The sequence below is a fragment of the Eublepharis macularius genome, chromosome 4 (assembly GCF_028583425.1).
Source record: "Eublepharis macularius isolate TG4126 chromosome 4, MPM_Emac_v1.0, whole genome shotgun sequence".
Taxonomy (NCBI): Eukaryota; Metazoa; Chordata; class Lepidosauria; order Squamata; family Eublepharidae; genus Eublepharis; species Eublepharis macularius.
The window spans coordinates 29,441,217-29,463,972 of NC_072793.1; the positions used below are offsets into that span (position 1 = coordinate 29,441,217).

The following is a 22,756-nucleotide window of genomic DNA, read 5'->3' on the forward strand; positions in this document are numbered from 1 at the left end:
TGATCCTTCTGTGGGTCTAAAGGAATTGTAGGAATGGGGAAGAATGCAGGAAAACTCCTGAGCCTTTTGTGTGTGGATGGTTGGGCCCATACAAACATTTTGTGTTATAATACTCATATTATGACTAATCTTTCAGTGATTCATCAGTATGAACATTAACAGTGTTTTATAGCCCTTATCTATTTCATTTTTAAAACAAACTTGTTATCATTATTCTTCAAAGTTTACAGCTGGGGAATTGGAGAGATTGTTATAAGCCCCAGGCCACTCTATGAGCCCACAGATAAGCTGAAATTCCTAATTTTCCCAGGGAGAAAGATACGCTGGATCATATTGCAGTGGATAAATAAATAGCTACTGATAACAGGAGTAGCTAGTGGAAACTACATTTCCTAATGACTGTCATTACATAAATTACACTTTAGGCTAATCTCTTTGCAATCACTGGTTATAGCCAAGAGAGAAAAAGAGGGAACTAAGATAAAGCATTCCTGAAAACCTGAACATACTAGATCATGATTTACAGGGAATGATTCAGAAATCAGTGAGCAGTCACTTTCCATGCTGGTGCCCCTAATTTATCACACCTTAAGGATTCCTGCTGTGATCACATAAGTCTTGCTAGGCAGATGTTCCCACCTTCGTCTGAGTACTGCACAAGAAATATGGTTTTACAACGTGAGCAAGTGGGTCATGCAGATGGGATTGGGGCTGCCAGTCCCCCAGTGGGAGCAGTGGACCCCCTGCTCCCAGCCTCTGCCCCCTGCTGAAACTCACCTGGCCAGCGGAGGGGGAAAGCCCAGGGAAGAGGCCAAGGGGGTAAAAACCTTCTGGGCCAGTGAGCAGTGGGCACGCTCCCACAGGGCACAACAACATCACTTCCTCAAGTTATGTCATCACGCCTGATGGTGGGTATTGCTCCCGTGCTTCATAGGGGCCACTTCCTGTAGTGACATCATCATGCCGAGTGGGAGCACGTGTGCGCTTTGCATGTGAGTGAGAACATCAACAAAAGTAAGTGCCAGGTCCCTCCCCCTCCTGATGGGATGCTGGAGGACTGGATAAGGCTCTGCTCTCTGAGATGCAGGTAAAATGTTCATCGTTGCTAGACAAGGTTTGGAACATTTGTCGCAACAATTTGAGCACGTAATGACCACATACTGAACTCTCAAAAAAGGGCTGAATATAGTCTAGAGGCACCCCCTGCCCCCACTGTGACAGGCTAGCTGGATCTGGCACAGCAAGAGAACTGGCTTCAGGCAATTAGAACAATCCATGTCCCTGGAAGGCGAAGAATAATTATGTGAAGCAACTGAAGCTCAAATAATATCTGTTTCAGTTCTAGGCATGAACTCTGTCATACTGAGGCTTCTTTGTGTGAGTAATGGCTTCCCTTTGGGGTCTTGAGCAGCTCCATCGGCACTTCCTTGGAGAACTTCTGGGTTCTTGCCCACAGTTCCTGCTCTCTCTCCCTTTTATTCTGGCTGTCCTATTAATTTCCATGGTTATACATCACTGTTCCTTTACACTAGGCTTTTTTTCCTCCTAAGCAAAAACGTCATCACTTTCTGTGTCCTTCGATGTCTGTGGCATCTCTTTCCTTTTGCCACTCCCACTGTCACTGAATTGCTTCGCTGCTCCAACTGTCCCTCTCCCTGCCACCTCTTTAGCTGTACTTCAAAATATTTTGATCATTCCTTGGCCCATCTTTTATTCTCACTTCCATCCTATTATCACTTCCTGTCCTTCAAGGCTCAGTCAGAGACTCCCTGATATCAATTGATTTCTTGTGATTCTTCATCACTTATGGTGTTGTGAAGGCCAGAACCTGAAGTCATTTATCTTCAAAAAGAGAGTTCTGCAATTATCTAACACAGCTCTTCAGAAGCTCCTGTATGCAAAGGACAATCGCAAAATTCAACCAAACCAGATGTCTGGTCTTTCTCTTCTTCTTTGTTTATGTATATGCTAGTTTCCTAATAACCTCCTTGACAACATGCATTAGGGTAGAAAGTTTTTAATAGGCGTTTGAAAGTTAATAATGGCCTGGGAGCTCAAAATAGCTCTTGCCCCATTCAAACCTCTCATGCAAGATTTGTCTTAAAAAGGAAGTTAATGGAGAGCAGCATCAATGCTTGCTCATTAAAGGGTTTTTTTTGCTTTAATAGTTTCAAGGGGATTCGTGCAAAAGTGGAGTTCACTAAAAATTGGGGCGGCGGGGGGGGGAACCCTCTGCCTTAATGAAGTGCATATTTAGTTAGCTAACACACATGTTCAGCTTCTAGAAAATAAGAGCAGATCTGCAAATCTGTTTCATGCCACAGCACTCTGTAGATCATGAAATTATCTGAAATTAAAATATCTGTTTTACCATCCATGGAGAAGCTCAGGTTTGAAATGGCTAAAGTTATAAACCTCTGCACACATCTGAAGGTTGTCCATTGAAATAAACAGTAGTTACTCCCACCTACTGAGCCTTGTGGCACAGAGTGGTAAGCTGCAGTACTGCAGTCCAAGCTCTGCTCACGAGTTGACCTGAGTTCGATCCCGGCGGAAGCTGGGTTCAGGTAGCCAGATCAAGGTTGACTCAGCCTTCCATCCTTCCAAGGTCGGTAAAATTAGTACCCAGTTTTCTGGGGGTAAAGTATAGATGACTCGGGAAGGCAATGGCAAACCACCCCGTAAAAAGTCTGCCAAGAAAATGTCGTGATACAACATCACCCCATGGGTCAGTAATGACTCGGTGCTTGCACAGGGGACTACCTTTACCTTTACCTACTGGGTAACTAGGCAGTATATGTGTGAAGGAGGAAGGTGTACATCAATTACTGAAACTACCATTTCACCTCTAAATGGATATTTCCCAAACAAATACCTGCTTATGGCTGTCTCTTCTTTTTAAAACAAATAAAGCATGCTGTCAGGTTGTTGGGCAAATTATTCAAATCTAAGTTAGCGTGCCCCTTCTGCAAGGAGATGTGCCATGATCCAGAAGTGGCAGGAGCTCAGTTCCATATTTATAGGTCCATATTTATTTATTTTATTTTTAAAAAAACATTTACAGCCCATTTTTTTGCTCAACAAAATCTTCCCTCATGGCAGCTAACAATATAGATCAAAACAAAACAGAAAACCAAGAGACTCAAAAACACAACAGCATATAAGCAGAACACCAGAAACAACATGGTGAAACAAGCTTAAGATAACCCCAAAGTTGTAGCCAAATGCAAAAGGCATTAAAAAAACAAAACCACCAGCACCTAACATATCAAAGCAGTAGATAAAATCATAAAATAGTAAAAGTTAAAAATAATCTAAATCAACACAATATAAAACCACAAAAAGGTAAAGGATAAAATCTTCAAAGGCTTTCTAGAACAGAACAGATTTAAATAGATTTAAATATCTTCCAAAAATGTCAGAAGCAAAGTTTGTTTGTGTGTTTGTGTGTATGTATGTGTGTGTGTATGTGTCTGTGGTGAACTTCCTGGTGTCTATAAACTGGAGGGCTACCTCCAAAATCATGAATATATCTAATTGTTAGCATGCCCCCATCTGTAGATACTTAAGTCCAGAGACTGGAGCCATGAAAAGACAAGACAGACCTTTTTATAAACCTGAGAAAAGCTCCAGGTTTGCAAAAAAATCTGAACTCTTAAAAATACATTGGGAGTTTACCATAACAATAAGTACATTGTTTGTACCCAACCATGTTGCTAAATGGCACTGGTGGAACTGGTTTCAGATAGAAATGCACAAATACCAAAAGTTTGTACTTTGAATTTAAACCTATGGAGATCCATAGCTAAAATTGCCATTCCACATTCACATGTCTTCAGGGTACCCAAATCAGCATTGTTTGTCTCACTTGCCAAGTTTGATGCCAGAAATGCACATTAATACTGCGAAGGTTTGAAATAAAATTTGATTGGATTAATCCTACTATATAAAAGGCAAGCCGCATCCTCGCACAGGCGCGTTGCCAATGACTCTGGCCTTGAGGCTGCTGCGAAGTGCTCACTTGCCGCCAGGGGTGGGGGTGGGGCTGCTGAATTGGCAGCCTAAGCACTCCTCCCCATGCCTCCTCTCAGTGCCCTCCTGCTCTGGCCTCCAGGCCACTGTGAAGCGCTTGCTTGATGCTGGGAGGGGGCCTGCCGAATCAGTTTTCTTGAGCCCATTGTATTTTTTCACACAATGGGCATTGTTTCTACTAATTTAATAAGCACTACTTTCTTTTGAACTTAAGGAAGAAGCTTTAAAAAGGGTACAGCCTAAAGAGCTGTTGGCAATGGCAGAGAAGTGGCAGAAGGATTGCGTAGCCCTTCCAGTCATGACATTTTTGATTCTCCTACCTCATAGCCTGGAAAGCTATGATTCTCACAATACAGACAATCACTATTTGGTGTGAACAAGACAATGTGTATATCTTCCAGCTATGGTACACACAAACACCTATCTACAACAACACTGGGTTTCCGATCGCACATATCAAAGTTGGAAGATAGGCACACTGCCCTATTCACACAAAACGATGACTGCATTAAAAAAGGCTTATGTGTAGTGAGTTTCCCTGATATACAACATAGGAGTCTAAAAATGTAGTGACAAAAAAGGCAATTTTGACAGTTTTCATAGAATCATAGGGTTGGAAGGGACCTCTAGGGTCATCTAGTCCATTTTATCCCTCTCTTTGTCTCTCTGGAACTGCAATCCTAAGCATTCTTACCAGGTTGTAAGCCCATTGTACTCAATAGGACTTAGGTCCAAGTAAACATGCCTAGGATCAGGCAGCAAGTAACTGAAATAAAATAATAGAACCATCCAATCAATGTGCTTAACTGGTTTGTATTTGATTGACAAACGCTGTTGCTATGAAGATCTGGCTTGAAAAGCCATTATGCAAATCTATCAAAACAAATGTTCTGTGGAAATATAATGAAGATGTCTGTGCATATCAAAACAAAGAGAAAAACAAAGAGAAGAAGAAGCCCAAAAGGAACCATTCCTTCCCCACCCTCCTATCCCCCCATGCCAATGCTGAACAGAAGGAAAGGACCAAAACGCCAATGTTACAACAAGAAAGCAAAAGTGTTTGAATGTTTATTGGAGAAGAAAATTGTGACAGATGCCATAGCTGTGTCAAGTATCAAAACAAGCCAATTGTGCTTTGGGAAAACAGGATGCAAAACCCAGAAGCTCTTGATGTCTTCAACACATAGATTGTGTTGCGTATAGCATAGTGGAATGAAAGAGAGCTTGGCAGGAGCAAAGCAATAGCAGGGAAAGCCCTTCTTTCATCCTCTTTCTTTTTTCAAATCAGTGAAATGCAGATGAAGTTAAGCCAAAATTCGAAATCAGTTGTAAGTAGACCAGGCCTGATCCTTGTTTGCAGCCAACATGCTGAATCCGAGAGCAGAGATCAAGATGGGTAGCCGTGTTAGGCTGTGTAGCAATAGAAAAGAACAAGAGTCCACTAACACCTATCAGACTAACAAAATTTGTGGCAGGGGATGAAGCTTTCATGAAGCACAGCTTACTTCTTCAGATATGAACAGCAGAGAATGAATGGTTGGCAATGGCAAGTTTTATATACATGCAAACCTGGAGGTCAGTTATGCATCAGCATTGTACAGATGCACAAGCGAGAATCTGGATCTGCCAGGTGAGAACTAAAGTCAGTTTTGCCTTTATGTGCATGCAATCGGAGCTGCAAGTAGTGATTTGAATTTGGCTGGGGAACAAGTTCAGGAACTTCAGATGCAGCTGTTTCTTCCGTATTACTTGTGCATTTGCAATGCCTGCTCAGCCAGAACATTTGGGGGTGGGAAGATGATTGTCATGATAGAGTCCTCTTTGTTCCAAATAAATAAATAAATCTTGGAAGCCCTGTCTTGGTTGCCTCCACCATCTAAGGCTACATGGGTGGAAACCTGAAAAAGTTGTGGAACTCCCTTCCCAGTGAGATTCATCTGTTCCCCTCTATTTGTATCTATCAGCAGTGGCTGAAAACTTCTTTTGTTTTGCTTGGCATAGTCCCAATAACTATTATCGGCCCTCCTCCCTGTGCTTTGTGTTGTGTCTTCGGGTGCGTGTTTATTAAATTCTTTTTATACTTTTTAAAATGTATTAAATGTGGGTAAGGTAAAGGTAGTCCCCTGTGCAAGCACCGAGTCATTACTGACTCATGGGGGATGTTGCATCATAATGTTTTTTTTGGCAGACTTTTTATGGGGTGGTTTGCCATTGCCTTCCACAGTCATTTACACTTTACCCCCAGGGAACTGGGTACTCATTTTATCAACTTTGGAAGGATGGAAGGCTGAGTCAACCTTGAGCTGGCTATCTGAACCCGGCTTCTGACAGGATCAAACTCAGGTCGTGAGCTTGGGCTGCAGTACTGCAGCTTACTCTGCACCATGAGGCTTTTAGTTTTAAACAGGGCTCATTTGGAGGGGGAACGCACCAGAACACCATTCCGGTAGTTCCCCCAACAGTCAGGTGGCCCCGCACACCTGACTTTTGGCAATTTAGGGTTTTTTCAGCCTCGATTGGGGCCGAAACGGCCTGGATTAGGGCCAAAACAGCCCAGATCGGGTCAGTGCCGGGTGGGGGAAGCCTCCAAAATGGAACCCTGATCGGTTCCCAGGTGAGGGAACACTCCCCCATCTGGCAGCAGCCGAATCCTGGCCATTTTGGCCCAATCAAGGGGCATGGCATATGCTAATTATTTATGCTAATGAGTTCCTGCAGCTCTTTTTCTACGAAATGACCCCTGGTTTTAAATGTACATTGCTTTTAAAAGATTTCAATTTTTAAATGTTTAAATGTTTGCCACCTTGGGGACCCTAGTTAGGTAGAAAAGCAGCATACAAATGTTTTAAATAAATAATTAAATCCTGAAGGGTTGCCCTGAAGTACTTAATACCTTGGAAACAGGAAATGTGAAATGTGAAGTAATACATTTAAAAGGCCAGGGTGCTCACTTATCTCTTTAGATGGGTGAAAGGTGTGGCATAGAGCAACAATCTGTAAGTCGTTCAATGTGTGCTTTTTTGGACATATATGTGATTATTAATCCTTCTCATGCTACTTTCTCATGATTTTAGAGTCACAGGAGATGTGAAATTCCAGAAGAAAAACTTCAGCCCATTATAACCTCTCCAGGTCCAAGCCGGGCTCTGGAAGGCAGCTCCAGCCCATTTCCATTCCTCTCTGCCCTCTGGTTGTGATCCCACACTTAGTTTTAGACTGGAGAGGTGAAATTGACAGAATCTTCAGGGAGGTGAAGATGCAATTAACAAACCCTCTGAGGGGCAATCTCTGCGCTCTGTCTTTTAAAACTATGCTTCCCGGCTAACATTGCATCTCCCTACACTTGACAAACATGGACCGGGTCATCTTGTATAGAGTTGTCTCCATCTGCACTGATCCCTTGGATCGGGAATTTGAAGGAAGAAGATCTGCTAGCACAAATCAAAGTCACTTCACTTGGATGTATTTATTACCTTTTGCACCAGCTGAAAATTAGCCATATTCCCCCCCCCAACTTAAAACCAACAGCAGACACAGATAAAAGCCCAGTGTTAATCCTCTGCAAAATGGGTCGATGAGGTTGTATTATTATTGGGAAGTGATACATTTGGCTACTCACAGCACTGTGTGGCTCAATTTTGGGACGTTCCATGGCAATGGTGATGCAGTTCAGAAAAATTATAACCAAGACAACATGATCAAACATCTTATGACTGATGATTTTATTGCATACCAGACGGAATCTGCAGGGAAAAGAGGGGGAGAGGATATAGAAAATCACTGTAATCATATGAAGACCGTAGGAAGTTCCTTCCTACAGCAGATGCTTAAAACTATCTTCCCCCCCCCTCTCAGGAAACTGAATGGTAACTAGTGTTTTCTCATTGGAGCAAAAGTGCAACCACAAATAGTTTGATACACACAACTATGTCCCCCACCCTGCAAAGCTTCTCTCAGGAATCTGTCTCGCTCCAATGACTCTCATTGTCAGGGTCGCCAGACTTTTCTAAAAAGGTGCCTTGGTGTACTTTATCATTCCTAAATTGTGTAGCAAATGAGAAATTGGTTAGCTTATTAGTTACAGGCTCTCTAAATAATTTTAACTATCTTTAATCCACCCACAGAGGAGGCTGCCCGCTGGGCCTCTACACTCCTTCTTTCCAGCCTGCACCAGGGACAAGGTCATCAAACTTTTTCTGTGACTTTGCAGAGAACAATTGGATCAATTACTCCTGATTAAGAGACATGACATTATCCACTATCTGCAAAGGAGGCCTTTTGCACCACTGCCTAAGCTGCGGCTTGCAGTCTTCCAATTAGAAGGCATTTCCAGATCAATGACCATGCAAAAAATCAGAGGGTGGATTCCTCTAAGGCCAGGCAATTTTTCCTTTCTCTAAAATCAAACACTTTTGCCAGCTCGGTGTCTCCAATTTTAATTTGGGGCGGAAAGTGTGCCTCCCAGTCATCAGAAGTTTAGGAAGCACTGCCTGATTGGCTTTGCATAGCTTCACTTGTTCTTATTCCTCTCAGACCCATCAGACTTTCACATTTCAACACTTGTGTTAAGAATAGCGTCATAAAATTTCCCAAAGTTAAACCAAAGGATTCATGTTTATCCCCCAACAAATGTTTTGTAAGAACCTGAAACCTTCCCCCGCCATCCTACTAAAAAAATGCAAGGGATTTTATTATATCTCTTCCCAAATACCTTAATTTTTCAATCCACAAGTCTAAACAGAATGAAAGGAACAGTTCCTATATGACATCTGCAAATATTCCTCAAGATTTGTTTGTCATCACAGCAGAGATGCACATACGTTTTGGAAAATATGTGGCAATCTAAACTGTGCATACTGATACACAAATCAGAGAAAGGCAAAACCTCTGATTTTGCTCACTTCCAGGTTCAGTAGATTTACATCAAGAACCATGGTGGTTATTTAGAGAGCTGGACAAGACAGCCCTGAGTTCAAATCCCCCACTCTAATATAAAACTCATTATGTGACCTGGGGTCAGTCAAACTCTCTCAGCCTAACTTAACTCACAGAATTGTTGAGAGGATAAAATGGGAGGAGGGATCATGTACACTGCCCTGAGCTCCTTAGAGGATGGGCACGATAATAATGGAATAGTCTGAATTTCCACATATTGCCCACTCCCACCTCTTGTTTTCAATTCTGCCTTCATACATAATAGTATCTGGCAATTCTGGCAGTGCAGAATTAAACCTTATTTAAAGGGGGGGAAATGAAACTCCCATTTGTCCAAGTGCTCACATACAGATGTAACAGTAAGTTGGAGTTAGATGGAAGACTTCTGAAACTAAGAATTCTTCAAGCACTCTCTGGGGCAGGCACAGATATGGCTTAGGATGCTTACATGCTCCCTTCAGTTTCTGCCCTGCATTCATAAGAAAACCTTTGCTCATTCATGACCTCTGAATCCAGTCAAGTATATATAACATTTTCTTGGTTTTGGTAGCTGCTGATAATTTTTTGTTTTGTTTTGCTAAAGCCAATGTTCTAGACTAATCCTTGCATACCAATATATCTAATTCTGAAAATGGCCTTGTCTGTGAATACTTAAATCCAGAGCCGGAATACTGAACAGACAAGACACATCTTTCTACAAAACCTAGGAAAAACCTCAGGTTTGCAGAGAAATCTGAAATAATAATAAAAAAAGACTGGGGCGTTAAAGCCCCTAGCGTATTTAGCTTTAAGAAACAAATGTTCTCTGGGGCTGTTGCTACGCAACCACAACTGTATTCCCAGTTGAAGCCTCGTTTTCTGTCAATAAAAGGCTGAGGGAGAGGGGGCAAGGCCCTTTCCAGGGCCATTTTGATCTCATGTGGCTAGATCTGGCAACTTGCTCCACACAAGGAATGGCTACCCACTAACGTTCGACAACAGCCATCCCATGAAAGCCGGTGTGGTGTAGTGGTTAGAGTTTCAGACAAGTATCTGGGAGATCCAGGTTCAAATCCCAATTCTCATTGAATGACCTTGGGCCAGTCACACACACTCGGCCTAACCAACCTCACAGGACCGTTGTGAGGATAAAATGGAAAAACGATGTAAGCTACATCGGTGAGAAAGGCAGGGTAGGTAAATAAATAATAAATATAGCCGGAGATGGAGGGGCAGATAAAAAGTAGAATGGTTGGTGGATAGAAGGAGAGAAGGAAGTAGTGAAAGCTGAGGATGCGGAAGTTGTCAGGGGGGACGGTGTGAAGGTCAGGATGGGTTGGGGCCTCTCCTTGGCCTTCCTCCATCCTCTTCCTGGCCAGAATCTCCCCAGCCTCCAATGTGGAAGGGCCAGGTAGGGTTACATCACCCACACCCAGGAGCTCACCTTCCTGTAGGGCTGCACTTAGTTATGCAGGGACTGGCTCCTCTTGTCCTCCTTGGCCTAGGCTTCAGGAGCCCCTTTTATTCCTCCCTGTCCAGCCCCACTCCTCTATGCCCACCCTTCTTGTGCTTGTCCATACCTGGGCCAGGGCCCAAGCGCTACCTGGCCCCATCTTCCCCAGCTGTGGGTGCTATTCTAGGGGATCAAGGAGTTTCCTGGTTCCTCCCTGAGTGGGCCAAGCTCTGCCTTCCTTCCTACCTCGCCCAACAAGGTTACTACTGGAGCCGACGTGGGAGGGCGTCTGGATATGGCCATCAGCTTTTCTGCCATGCTTGGTGGCAGGTTGGAGTGGGCACAGCCTGCCAGGTGCCCTGTCACTGCTTTCAGACTGCTTTACAGATGGGCTTCAGCTCATGGGAGAAACAGCAGTCCAAGACACAAGGAGGCCACGGCCATCGGTCTTGCCTCCATGTCATCCTTTCACGGGACTTGCCCAGCCTGAGTTTATTGGCAGTGAAGAATCTCAGTGCAGCTGTTGGGGCCTCGTGCGGGGCCAGGGCTAAGTCTGGTGTAGTGACTCTGGGTCAGCCATTGGGTTTGACCCTGGACTGAGGAAAAGAGGAAATAGTGTAGGAAGGTGGATAGAGGAGTGAGGTGCCCCCACAAGTCCTTGAGAGGTCCCCAGTGTGCAACCGTGCCCAGCATGGTGGAAGGCACCACACAACTGGGCCACCATTTTCCCAAGTAGAGGCTGCCAGGGGGAGGGAAAGAGGGAGAGCTGAAAACAGGGGGTCAAGATAAAGGTACATGGGTTGGTGGTTGGGAAGGAGAGAAGGAAAAAGGAAAACGGGAGCAGTTATGAGGGCTTTCAGGGAAGGCAAACAGGACAGAGTAGGGAAGAAGAAAATGAGATGCTTCCTTTGCTGGTTCCCCATTTGTAGTATCCATATTTTAGTATATTTATGTATTCTTTATAGCTGCAGATTTCGATCATCTGTTATTGCAGTTTGCAGCTGAAGCAGCAAAACATATTGCTTGGCTTCAGAGATGCTGGGTCCAGGCAGCCACTGGATGTTAGCACAAGCGCCAGTCTTTTAACTGACACAACCTATTTGGTGGTTGCAATTCTAACTCAAAGCCTGCAGGAATTCTTGACTGCCAAATTCTGTTAACATTTCTTTGATCACAGGCTCCAGGAGCCCTGCCTGCCACACGATTATCAATCAAACCAAGGTGCCTTACTTAGACTGAGGAGCAAAGATGTAGACAGACCAGGAATCTCTTTCTTTGCACCAGGTGGGTAGCCGTGCTCTTATCCAAGCCTTCATACGGTCCTTTTTACTCTTGAAAAAAAGAGAGAAAGACAGAGAAGCAGAGAGTGAAAACTTGCACAGTGAAGTACCAATCAGTCAATCTGAGTGGCAGCAACAGCCATTAAAACCTGAAACCTGGAAAACAAGACAAGAGTGAAGCTTTTGTGATACCTTAATTCCCACCCTTCTACCACCTGGCTGGCTTGTAAGCTGGGGTCGTCCCTGAATGGGACTTCTTGGTCATAAAACAATGACTCTGACTGTGTAGAGCTGTAGCTCCTGCTGTGTCACTCAAGAATGGATTTATGATATCTAGCAGTACAAGCAGGCTGCCCCACTTACAGAAGCAGCCTAAAGAGGCAGGTGGCTGGGAGAGCAGAGATTTAGAGAAATTTATTGCAGAGACATGCACCGCTGTGCACAGTATCTGCTTAAAGACCACTCCAACACGGTGGCGGCAGCATTTCAAACATCAGTGAGAGGAAAACAGAGACATAGCAGTGAAGGAAAACAAATACAATCGTCTCTCAAGCTCAGATAATATCAGAACACCAAGTGTCAAAATATTGCTCCATAAGAAAAATGGAATACAGCAAACAAATAGGAAAAATGTCTCCCAGAAGAGACATGCATCTTCTCTAATATATAGGTTACTTACTATTATCCCCTAGAAGAAAGGAATAACAAAAACCAGCAACCACGGAATCTTCAAGAGTTTTTCATTGTGAAGGAGATGACAAAGCCTCACTCAAGAGACTGGTGTGCGCGTAACTGACGGATCACTTATCTTGTAACAAATTTTGCAGCCCACAATACTAAGACAACAGAACTTGCAGTGGCAGAAATATAAAAGCTACATATACTAGGATGACTCCTCCACCTACCCCAGTATAAAATGTGTTAACAAACCAATCACATGAGGTTCATAAAGGGACATTTCTCACTCTATGAGACCCACTTCAAGCATAGCTCCTTTCAGTGCTGTGAAGGCAACATGAGAAGTCTTCTCGGGCCGTTTTCACACGTCTTACCTGCCGCCGGAACATCGCGCAAAACACCCGGAAGACAGCGTCTTCTTGCGCAAAATCACGCCAGGAAGACGCGATTTTGCACAAAACTCCCGGATGACAGCGTCTTCCTGGCACGATTTCGCACGAGAAGACGCTGTATTCCGGGTGTTTTTGCGCAAAGTTCCAGCGGCAGGTAAGATGTGTGAAAACGGCCTTGGACCATGTACGAGGAGCCGGATCCTGCAGTCATCAGTCACAGGAACTGGGGTAGTACTGGGGTGGAGAAGGGTCATAGGATGGATTCATCCCACATGGTCGATGGCTTCTGATGTTACCCATGTGCTGGAAGGAGTCACATACTCGGGCAACTCTCTCATGTTTGTGCACAAACGTAATGTGAGAAGGGGACCTAAACTGGCCATGGTAAAGGTAACAATTCAAGGTTGAAAAACGTTTTTTCTTAAACTCATTATAGCAAGATCTCTTTGGATTAAGGTACTTCAGATTTACAGAGCCCAGCTGTCAAGCATGACTGAAGGGACTGAATGGAATCAATAACCATGGTGGAGTTTCAGTAGTCCAATGTAGCTGATTCAAAATCCATACTCTGTTTACAACTTTAATGCAGAGTTTACAACAAATATCCTCATGGGCAGTCACACAGCAAACGTCCAAATGAGTTGGGGAAAATGGATGAATAAAAGAGTAAAACTAAACAAACTCTATAATGTGTTCGTTTAGTGTGTGGATCAGGCCACAAAGATGCAAAATCACAGTCTGCAAGAAACAAATTAAGGCAACTGAGACAAAACAGATCAGGGAGATATTCCCAAGGGGACATAACCTGTTCATGTGAAAATTAGGCAGACATGGGAAAACCTTTCATTTCACCCAGAGTGAAAAAAACCCTGAAACATCTCATGCGTTTCTTATTTCTTATTCATCCAACACACTGTGTATGCATTGCATGACACATATTTAAATGTTAAAATTAAAGATTAGTTACGTTTCCTGTCATTAATAACTTCTAATAAATTTAAAAGTGTGACGTGATGTCACATGTGTTTACATCTTGAACAAATCATTCTCTTTAATCGAACTGACTCGGTATGGGTGCCAGATACATTGAATTAGAATTGAATAGGTTTATGACCATGCAGAGTCTTGTTGTATACCATAGGTATGCCTTATCTGCCCCTCTCCCTCTGAGCCAGAGCACTTCTTAAGATCTTCAGAACAGCCCTGCTCCGGCTATCATCATCACATGAGCTGATGTTGTTGTTTACAAGGAAGACTGTAGGGTAGGAATTGGTGCTGCTGAATAACATCTCATTGAATTTGTTCTCTTCTCTAACTCACAGGTACTTAACCCAGAGGTGCTTCTGAAAGGGAACTAGGGAAAATCGTGCTAGCTGACTGGTTAGCTTAGCAGCAGCTGAATAACACCTCACTGAGTTAGTCCTTCTTTTTGTTCACAGGTATTTAAGGCTTGGATATGCTGTACTTAGACTAGAGATGGGCACGATCCACATTACGATAGAAAAAAACCCACGATAATGGCGATTGCGCGATCATGACCTGGCGGATCGAGATCATCCATGGCCAACGATCCAGCGATTGGGAGGGGCCTGGATCGGGGTGATTGGGCTCGGATCGGGGATCCAGACACTCAGGCACCAGCAATCTATTCCCCTGGCAATGGAGCCAGGGGAATGCCTGAGCTGTGTTTGCCCTCCTTCTGTCGCCCTGGAAACCCGAATGGAAGCCCAGCTTTCCTTGATCAGCAGGGCTTCCTTCCAACCACAGAGCAGCAAAGCAGTCGCCAGTTGGGAGAAGACACCCAGGGGAGGGAGGGGGAAGGGGGTGTTCTGTAGCCATGGGCACTCCAATCTCATCCCTGCAAACCTTGATAGGCAGCTCTGACGGCCAAACACAGACGGCCAAACACAAACACAGATGCTGCCGTCATCACCCACCGTTCTTTTCTTGCCTGGAATACCAGCGCGCTCCTCTTCCGCCTGGTGGGCAGGCACATGGGGGTGCCGCCGGTGAGTGGCCAGACCTCCTGACCCCTGGGAGGCGGCTCGTCACTGTCTCCCCGTGCCCATCAGGCCCAGCGGCCGCCACCACCACCCACCTTCCCACATAGCTGGGAATAGCAGCACACCCCGCTTTGGTCTCCACGATCCACGGATCGGGAACGGGAGATGATCGGTGTGGATCGTTAATTTGGGATCATCGCTGGCGCCGATCCACGATCAGCTGGATTGTTATTTTTTTTTATCATGCCCACCTCTAACTTAGACCATGCTCTACCAGCAATTGTTAATAGGGATGTGCAGCACCAAGAAAAAAATCATTATACTGTTGGATCTGGGATTGTGAGAAATTTTTTTTGTCTGTAATTGTTTATGTTTGTGTAGGACATTTCAGGTTTGGGATTTAAAACCATATGTTTTTTCACATTCTGGTGCTTTAAGACCATTACTTTTAAGGTGGAATCTATTGGAGGGTCTGTGATAACTGTTTATAAAGATAATGGCACCAAATTTGAACATCATATAATCCTACCTCTAATCAAATATCCTGTAAGTTTTAAGTGAATTGACCAAGGGGTTTGATTTTACAGACCCTTGAGTAGATGCCTCATGGTGCAGGCACAATTCTCTCCACTAATTCCTATCAGGGGAAAATGGCACCAGCTACCAGCAGTTTTTTTTAAAAACTGTCTGCATTTATTTCATTTTATACAGTGACTGACTGACAATAAAAAGTTTCTACCTTTCTGCTGAAAACTCTGTTTGCCATCCTTCCTTGTTGTGGTCTGGTGTTTGTTTCACAAAGTGAGGAAGGTAGAACAACAGCTTTGCAATTATTCTCTATGGGTAAAAAGGTAGATAAAGGTAGTCCCCTGTGCAAGCGCCGAGTCATTACTGACCCATGGGGGGATGTCGCCTCGCGACGTTTTCTTGGCAGACTTTTTGTTATGGGGTGGTTTGCCATTGCCTTTCCCAGTCATCTACACTTTACCCCCAGGAAACTGGGTACTCATTTTACCGACCTCGGAAGGATGGAAGGCTGAGTCAATCTTGAGCTGGCTACCTGAACCCGGCTTCCACCAGGATCGAACTCAGGTCGTGAGAAGAGCTTGGGCTGCAGTACCGCAGCTTACCACTCTGCGTCATGGGGCTATTCCCTATGGGAGGGCAGGGGATTCCCCACCCTCACCTTTTGACTCCTGGACCTGCTCACCTGGCTGACGGGGGAGGACGGGGGGGGGGGCGAGGAGGGAGGCTATGTTTGGGGCTGATTTTGCCTCTGCTGAGAGCCTGTCACTTCTGTTTTTCAAAATAATAATAATAATCGTATTTTTAATAATAACATAACAGCAGACCTGCTGGATCAGACCCATGGTCCATCTAGTCCAGCATTCTGTTTTACAGATTCTGTTTTCACACAGGGTTCTTCTTGTGAGGAAAAAGTGAAGGAGGGTTGAATCGTATATGCCAGCTTGAGTTCCTCAAGTGAAGGGCAGGATAAAAGATAATAGATTTCCAGTTCACTCCTGTTTGTTGCCATTATTTGCCTTTGCTGCTTCTGTTTTAGTGCCACATTTCCTCTCCCCCATCACTGCTTCTTCTGGATGAGTTATGTGACAATCACAGCCAACCAAGGATCACTTAATGAACAAAATGATGCTGCAGAGTTGTGTAGCAGCAAAGGAGCCAAATTGTGGGAAGATGTGAGCCAGCAGCTAAAGATTGAAGCTGAGCTTCTGCTTTCCTCCTATTGCAGTTACTTAAATCCTGGGCATGGCCAGAAGCTTGATGTTCGGCTGCAACTGTTGGATTGCAGCCCGTGGGCTTGAGAGACCAGTCCAGTGAATGCAAGACGAGCCCAGATTGATGTTCAGTGTGCATTCCACCATTTGCTCATTTACACTGTATTCTGTTTAATTTGTTTATATAAATTGATATTTTTGTAAGCTATTTTGAGTTCTCACTAGGAAAGAAAGCAGGGTGAGAAATGCCCTAAATAAAGGAAGTAGATTTGACTACGTCCAGGTCAAACTAAGTAAATACAGAGTGAGGGCAATGAATCCAGAATACGGAAACACCATAACGTTGGGGGTGGGGGATAGGGTTGCCAGGCCCCCTCAATCTCCCAGCGGGAGATTGGGGCCTGGCTCTTACCTGGGGGGGGGAATGCGCACGCTTTCCGCGTGCATGCGTGCACTCCTCCAAGCATGATGACATCACTTTGAAGTGACGTCATCACACAGCCTCCTGGCTTGCGCCATTGGGGGCTGCTGCGGAGTGCAGGAACGCTCCTGCACTTCGCAGCAGCCCAAAATGGTCCTGATCCGCACTAAAATGTGCACGGATTGGGCCTGTTTTGGCGTGGATCAGGCCCGTTGTGGGCCCCTGTGCAGGAACGCTCCCGTGCTCCGCACTGGCCCCGATCCAGGCCAAAACAGGCATCCTGGCAGTGCCTGTGCGCGGGGGCACGCAGCACCACAGGGGGCACGCATGGAAGGTGCGCGTCCCCCCCACTGGTCATGTAAGTAGGGGCGGGGGTGGGAGGATGGGGGTGGGGGATCTCCCGCCCCCACCTGGGGTCTGGCAGCCCTAGTGGGGCATGCCTTTTGGCATTAGTAAAAAAAAGTTCCCAAACAGCAGTGAGAATTTCCAGCTCAGCCCTAATCTAATATCTTTGCTTCTTTTGCCACAATGTGCTCCATGTTTACCACTTCAGCCATCTAGAAGGTTTTCTTGAACAATTGGTGGAACTTAACTTAGCATTTTGAATTGTTGGTAAAAGTAACAGTGATACACTGGCTGATTCCGCACACGTTGGATAATGCACTTTCAATGCACTTTATCAATCGTTTGAGGTGGATTTTTTGTTCCGCACACGAAAAAATCCATTCCAAATGATCTATAAAGAGGATTGGAAGTGCATTATCCAATGTGTGCGGAATCACTCACTGATTCTTAGGCTGATTCCGCACATGTGTGCAGAACAAAAAATCCACCTCAAATGACTGATAAAGTGCATTGAAAGTGTATTATCCAACATGTGCGGAATCAGCCTTTATCAAGGAGGGGGGGAAACCCAGTTTAATAGAAGTTGCATTATTCGAATCTGAATCACAGCGATCGCCTATTCTTCTGGACGCACCTATGGACCGTCAGCAGAGCATAAAACTACTGAATTGCAGCTTTTTAAAACAAAGAAAAATTGTGTATTTCTTGTAGATCATTTGGACTATAAAAACTAGATCTCCGTCAAACTAATTGAATGGAATAGGTGAGGGGGAAAGAATTCTGTTTTTTCCCGTGAGCTCAGCTAGGTATCTCATTAGCCCCTGGTAAGAGTTGGAAGAATGTCCACTGTAATGAAAATGCCTGTGACAAACTGAATTCTAGAAGGAGAAAACGACCTGCCAAGCAAGGTAAGAACAGTGCAGATAATGACAACAAATTTTGATTTTCATCTCCCTGTCCAAAGTGAAATTTGTATTTTGTTTCGTGAGTGAACTAATTATTTATTGTGCACGGGGAACTGCCCCAGCTTTGCTTACCTAGTGACGTTCGGCATCTCCTCTGAATCACCTGGTCTGTAAATGCCAGTCAAATTGGTTTAATAAACTGGGATTAAAGATGTTATGTCTATCTGAAAGCAGAAAGACCTCCCTTGGGACATCTAGTAATAGCTGTAGCTTGATCCAGATAATTATGTAATCTGGATGGGCTCCAAAAGCATCTCTTACTCAACTGAGATATGCTGCTGTTTATCTTGAAGCTTTGTAGTTAAATCGGACTGTGTCAGCAACCTAGAATGCCCCTTTGTGTCCCCTTTGTCCTGTTTTAATGTCAAAGATATTTTGGGTTTGGGCAATTGTTTCTGGCAAGTCATTCAAAGGCTAAACGAGTTGACAAGGAGGGAGATATGATCCCACTTTCCACCTCTAACTTTCCATTACCCTATGCGGTGAATGATGGCAGTGTGACCCTGCCAAACATTTGCTGAGGCTTCCTCTTTCTTAGGTGGAAACACAAAGATATTGACGACACAAAGGTACAGTAATGTAAATAAAACTATTGGGCTGCCCCAAAGGAAGCTAGTCCAAATCCAGATTTTGCTGAATTAAGGAACAAAAACCAGAGTCCTTCTAACCAAACTGTGAAATTCTTTCTCTGCAAAGGCCAGAGGCGCAGGCTTGCTTACAATCAGCTTGATTGCTTCTAGAGTTCATATTATGTTCAAAGAGACGGTTCAATTATGCTATTCAAATCTCATCTACTTCTGAAGACACACCTGGTCCATATGAATAGGGATTTGGAAAGAGAAAAAAATGGTAACAAATGCCTGCAATAGTAAACATTAGGAGGAGAATCTGCTATAGACTAATGCAAGTAAAGTCCCTGTGGATCCAGATACGAATATTCATGCCCAAGGGCAACATTTGATGGATGAAATACATGCCTTTTCCCCTTCAATATCAACTGGTGTTAGACTTACAATATACACTGGGATATTTTTAAAAAGATGTCCAGAGGTTCTAATAATGAAGCTGATTGATATTTTCCTGATTAGGAATTTTCAGTGTTATTAATGTATACTGAAAGACAGTGGGAAAAAATGATGGAACGAAATTTGACACAAAGTCCACCAAGAAACAGAAAGGAGCAAGGGAAAATGCAGGTTGTTATTGTTCATGACTAAACCTGATAAAAAGCATCTAGAACAAGATACAGAATATCATAAATCTGAACAATTATATATATACTTATCATCTCTAATATAAAAAAAAGCTAAGCGTGTTGCTAACAACTCACTTTTTATCCCTGCACATGCGCAGTACGCGGCACATGTGCAGTACAAGGGGATAAGAAGCGAGCAGGGGCAAAACGGTTTGCCTCCCTGCTGCCTCCTTGGAGCCTCCACAGGCCCAAAAAGGCCCAGCGCGGCAGTGGGCACTGGGTCTTCCTGCTGCCTCAGGGTTTTCAGAGGCTCAGGAAGACCAGACCAGCAATGGGTAGACCCAGTGCCGTGGCATTGAGCCTTCCTGCCGCCAAGGAGCCCACCACTGCAGCCCACCACCCAGGAGCCCACTGCTGCTGCCCACCGCTGCTGAGGAGCCTGCCTCCCTGGTGCCAAGGAGCCCGCCTGCCCGCTCGCTGCTCAGTTGGGCAGGGAGAAAGCTGGGTGAACCTGCTTTCTCCCTGCAGGCAACAGGGGTGGGGGGGCGGTCTTGGGAAGGCCCAGCAAGGCTCTCTGGAGGCTCAGGAAGGCCCGGAGCAAGGGGTCATGAGCACGATGGGCAGACACAGCCATGCCTCAGGCCTTTGAGCCAGCAGGGTCTGGATGGAGAACAGGAGGGTGGGAGGAAAGGCCTGGGGCCAAGGCCACCCCAGCTGGTGTCTGGAGCATAGTGCCTGGGCGTCTCCCCCCCTCCCTCCAGACAGCTGCGCTCAGCTGTAGAGAGCCCAGTGAAGTCCAGCTCCTCCCAGCACTCCTCTGTCCCCACAGGCACCCCAGTGGTTCCCAGGAAGAGAGGCTCGCTGAGGCTGGGCGGAGGGGGGGAGTTGGAAGGGCATGTACTAAAAGGAATGACAGGATTGCCCATTGAAAATAACAGGAGAGGCTTGAAGGCCCATTGGAGAAAATGGGAGCCCAGAATGCCAATTTATTTGCTTGGGCTCCATTGAAAAGCAATACAGCACAAAAACAATTGCAAAGAAAATGCAGAATGGATTTTCCATAAAGGTCTCTGGGTCCAGATAGACTACTCTGGGACTGGTAGTAGTAGAAGCATTCTTGGACAGGAATGACAGCCCATACAATGGAATGACAGCCCCTGGGAGTAGCAGGAGTGTTCTTGGACTGGAATGACAGGTCACAGAGTAGAATGATGCTCCTGGGAACGGGCTTTCCCCTAAATCCACAGTGAGTACCGCACAGAAGCATTTTGTTTTGCTTTTCTATTGGCCTGCTGGGTGTCATTGTTGCATTGCCATGGCAGCACCCTGCCCATCACTGTCAGCCCTGCCAGAAATCAGGCACTACATAAGAAGAAGGGCTCTTCCAAAGGTGAAGGGAGGACAAATGGGGACGAGGGAGGGAGCCAGCTGGACGGGGAGGTGAGCAGAGGGAAGCGCGTGAGGGTGTGCATCTCTCTGTGTGTTAATCTTTGAAACTCCTCATCTTGGCAGCTGCTGCAGGGCCTTGGGAGGGCGAGGCAGCCCTACAGGGCAATGGCAGGGCCTGGCTTGAGAGGCCACTTGCCACTAGGAGGGGGCCCGCCGAATCCATTTTCTAGAGCCCGTTGTATTTGTTCACACAATGAGCATTGTTTCTAGTTTACCTTTCTATCCCACCTTTTCCCTCATGGTTCAAGGAACGGCATGAATATTTTAATAAATGAATTTAACATCCTGAATTCAAGATTACAGGTCATTGTTACTTTTAAAAAAATCCATTTTTTAAATATTCATTTTTGTGACGTTCTGTGACTTGTACCTGTTGTTGGTATTTTTAAGAGCCAACAATCCGATTGACTTTAGTAGATCACAGAAACAAAGCTGGCGGGGACCCCAATGAACATCTAGCATAGGTTTTGGCTGAAAGGATTACTGTAAGCTGTCACAGGGCTGATTCATGTTCCTAAACTGACAAGTTCCTAAACTGACAAGACCTAGGCAAAAATCCTCATTTGGACAAAAGCCCACAATCTCTTCACAGTTCACCTCAACAGTTCCTCCTGCTGCTTCAACCACTGCTGCTTTCCCCTCCTGTATATACAAAGGCTATTTGAAGTATTTGGGGGGTGAGTATATCACAGTAGGGTTTTAACAATCCCACAATAAAATCTGGAATTGGTCACAGCTTGCCATCCTTCCCATTCATAAGCGCTTAAAAAAATGGCAACCCACTGAAGAGCTGAACTTGTGATTCTGATGCCAACTCTGTCCCCTGATCTTTATGTGGTTTATGATTACCAATTTAAATACTATACACCATCAACTGCCTTATAGCCCTTCTGTAGTTTAAATAAGACAAGCAGGACATTCAAAATGGCAGCATATAGAAAACACAGAGGGACACTTTAGCCTCCCAGGATAATCCAGTTCTCGCTGCAAGTGGAGTCATGCAAACTAGGCCCTCAGTTCAAGTCTGGATATGCCTGGATCCACCTATGGGCTTGTTGACTCCTGCCATGGGTAAGAGGGGCCATAGGGGGATACTTTAGCTCCACACATGCACCCCTCTCCCTCTTGCTCCCTTGAGAGTGGAGCAGGTGACGACCTTACTGGCTGCTACCAGTCTGGTCTGAGAGTTCAACTAGGGAGGTTCCAAAGCACATCCCCCTTTCCCTTTACCCTTCCTAACAGTACTGGTGAGGGCATTGACAGGTGACTGGTCGAGCTTAGGGGTGCCATTCCCCACTCGTGGTGGGAAATCCCCTGCTCCCCCCTTCCCCCTGCACTCACTTACTTGGCCGGGGGGGGGAGGCGTGCTCCCTGGGGCGCCCCTCCCAGGCGGCACAGTACATCCCAGGGCAGTGCGGCACACTCCCGCTCCCACAATGGCCCAATTTGGGAAGAAATCTGCCCTGTAGCAGGCCTGTTTCAGGCTGAATTGTGCCCTGCAGCAGGCTGATCCAACCCCTTGGTGAGTGCAGGAGTGCTCTCAGGTCACCCTTTGACCCACACGATGATGTCACTTCCTGGAAGTGACACCATTGAGCAAGCTGGGACTGAGGGCACAGGACCGAGGGTGCAGCAAGGTAGGAGCCAGGCTCCCAATCTCCCGCCAGGGAAGTCAAGGGACCTGGCAACCCTAGTTGAGCTTGAGGTGTGAGGAAAGTAAAGCAAACTGCTTTATTAAACAGAAGCAACTACTAAACAAGGGCAGAAAAGAAATGCTTGTGAGAAATAGTTCCAGGAAGTGACATTATCACACCAGCAGCACACTCACTCCTCCGCTTTGTATGGGGGCAATTCAGCCCATTGGGGGCCAAAATTGGCCCCTGCAAAGTG

General features: G+C 45.3%; 1 protein-coding gene across 2 annotated transcripts in view; it reads right to left on the reverse strand.

The window, feature by feature from the left end:
• Nucleotides 1-22,756, reverse strand: part of CACNA1G (calcium voltage-gated channel subunit alpha1 G) — a 252,600-nt gene that overhangs the window by 96,200 nt on the left and 133,644 nt on the right. For both annotated transcript variants that reach the window (XM_054978817.1, XM_054978816.1), the window contains exons 17-18: nucleotides 11,630-11,730; nucleotides 7,652-7,775 (exon numbers count right to left, since the gene is read on the reverse strand). In XM_054978817.1, the coding sequence (XP_054834792.1) occupies nucleotides 7,652-7,775; nucleotides 11,630-11,730 (225 nt within the window). The remainder of the gene's footprint in view (nucleotides 1-7,651; nucleotides 7,776-11,629; nucleotides 11,731-22,756) is intronic.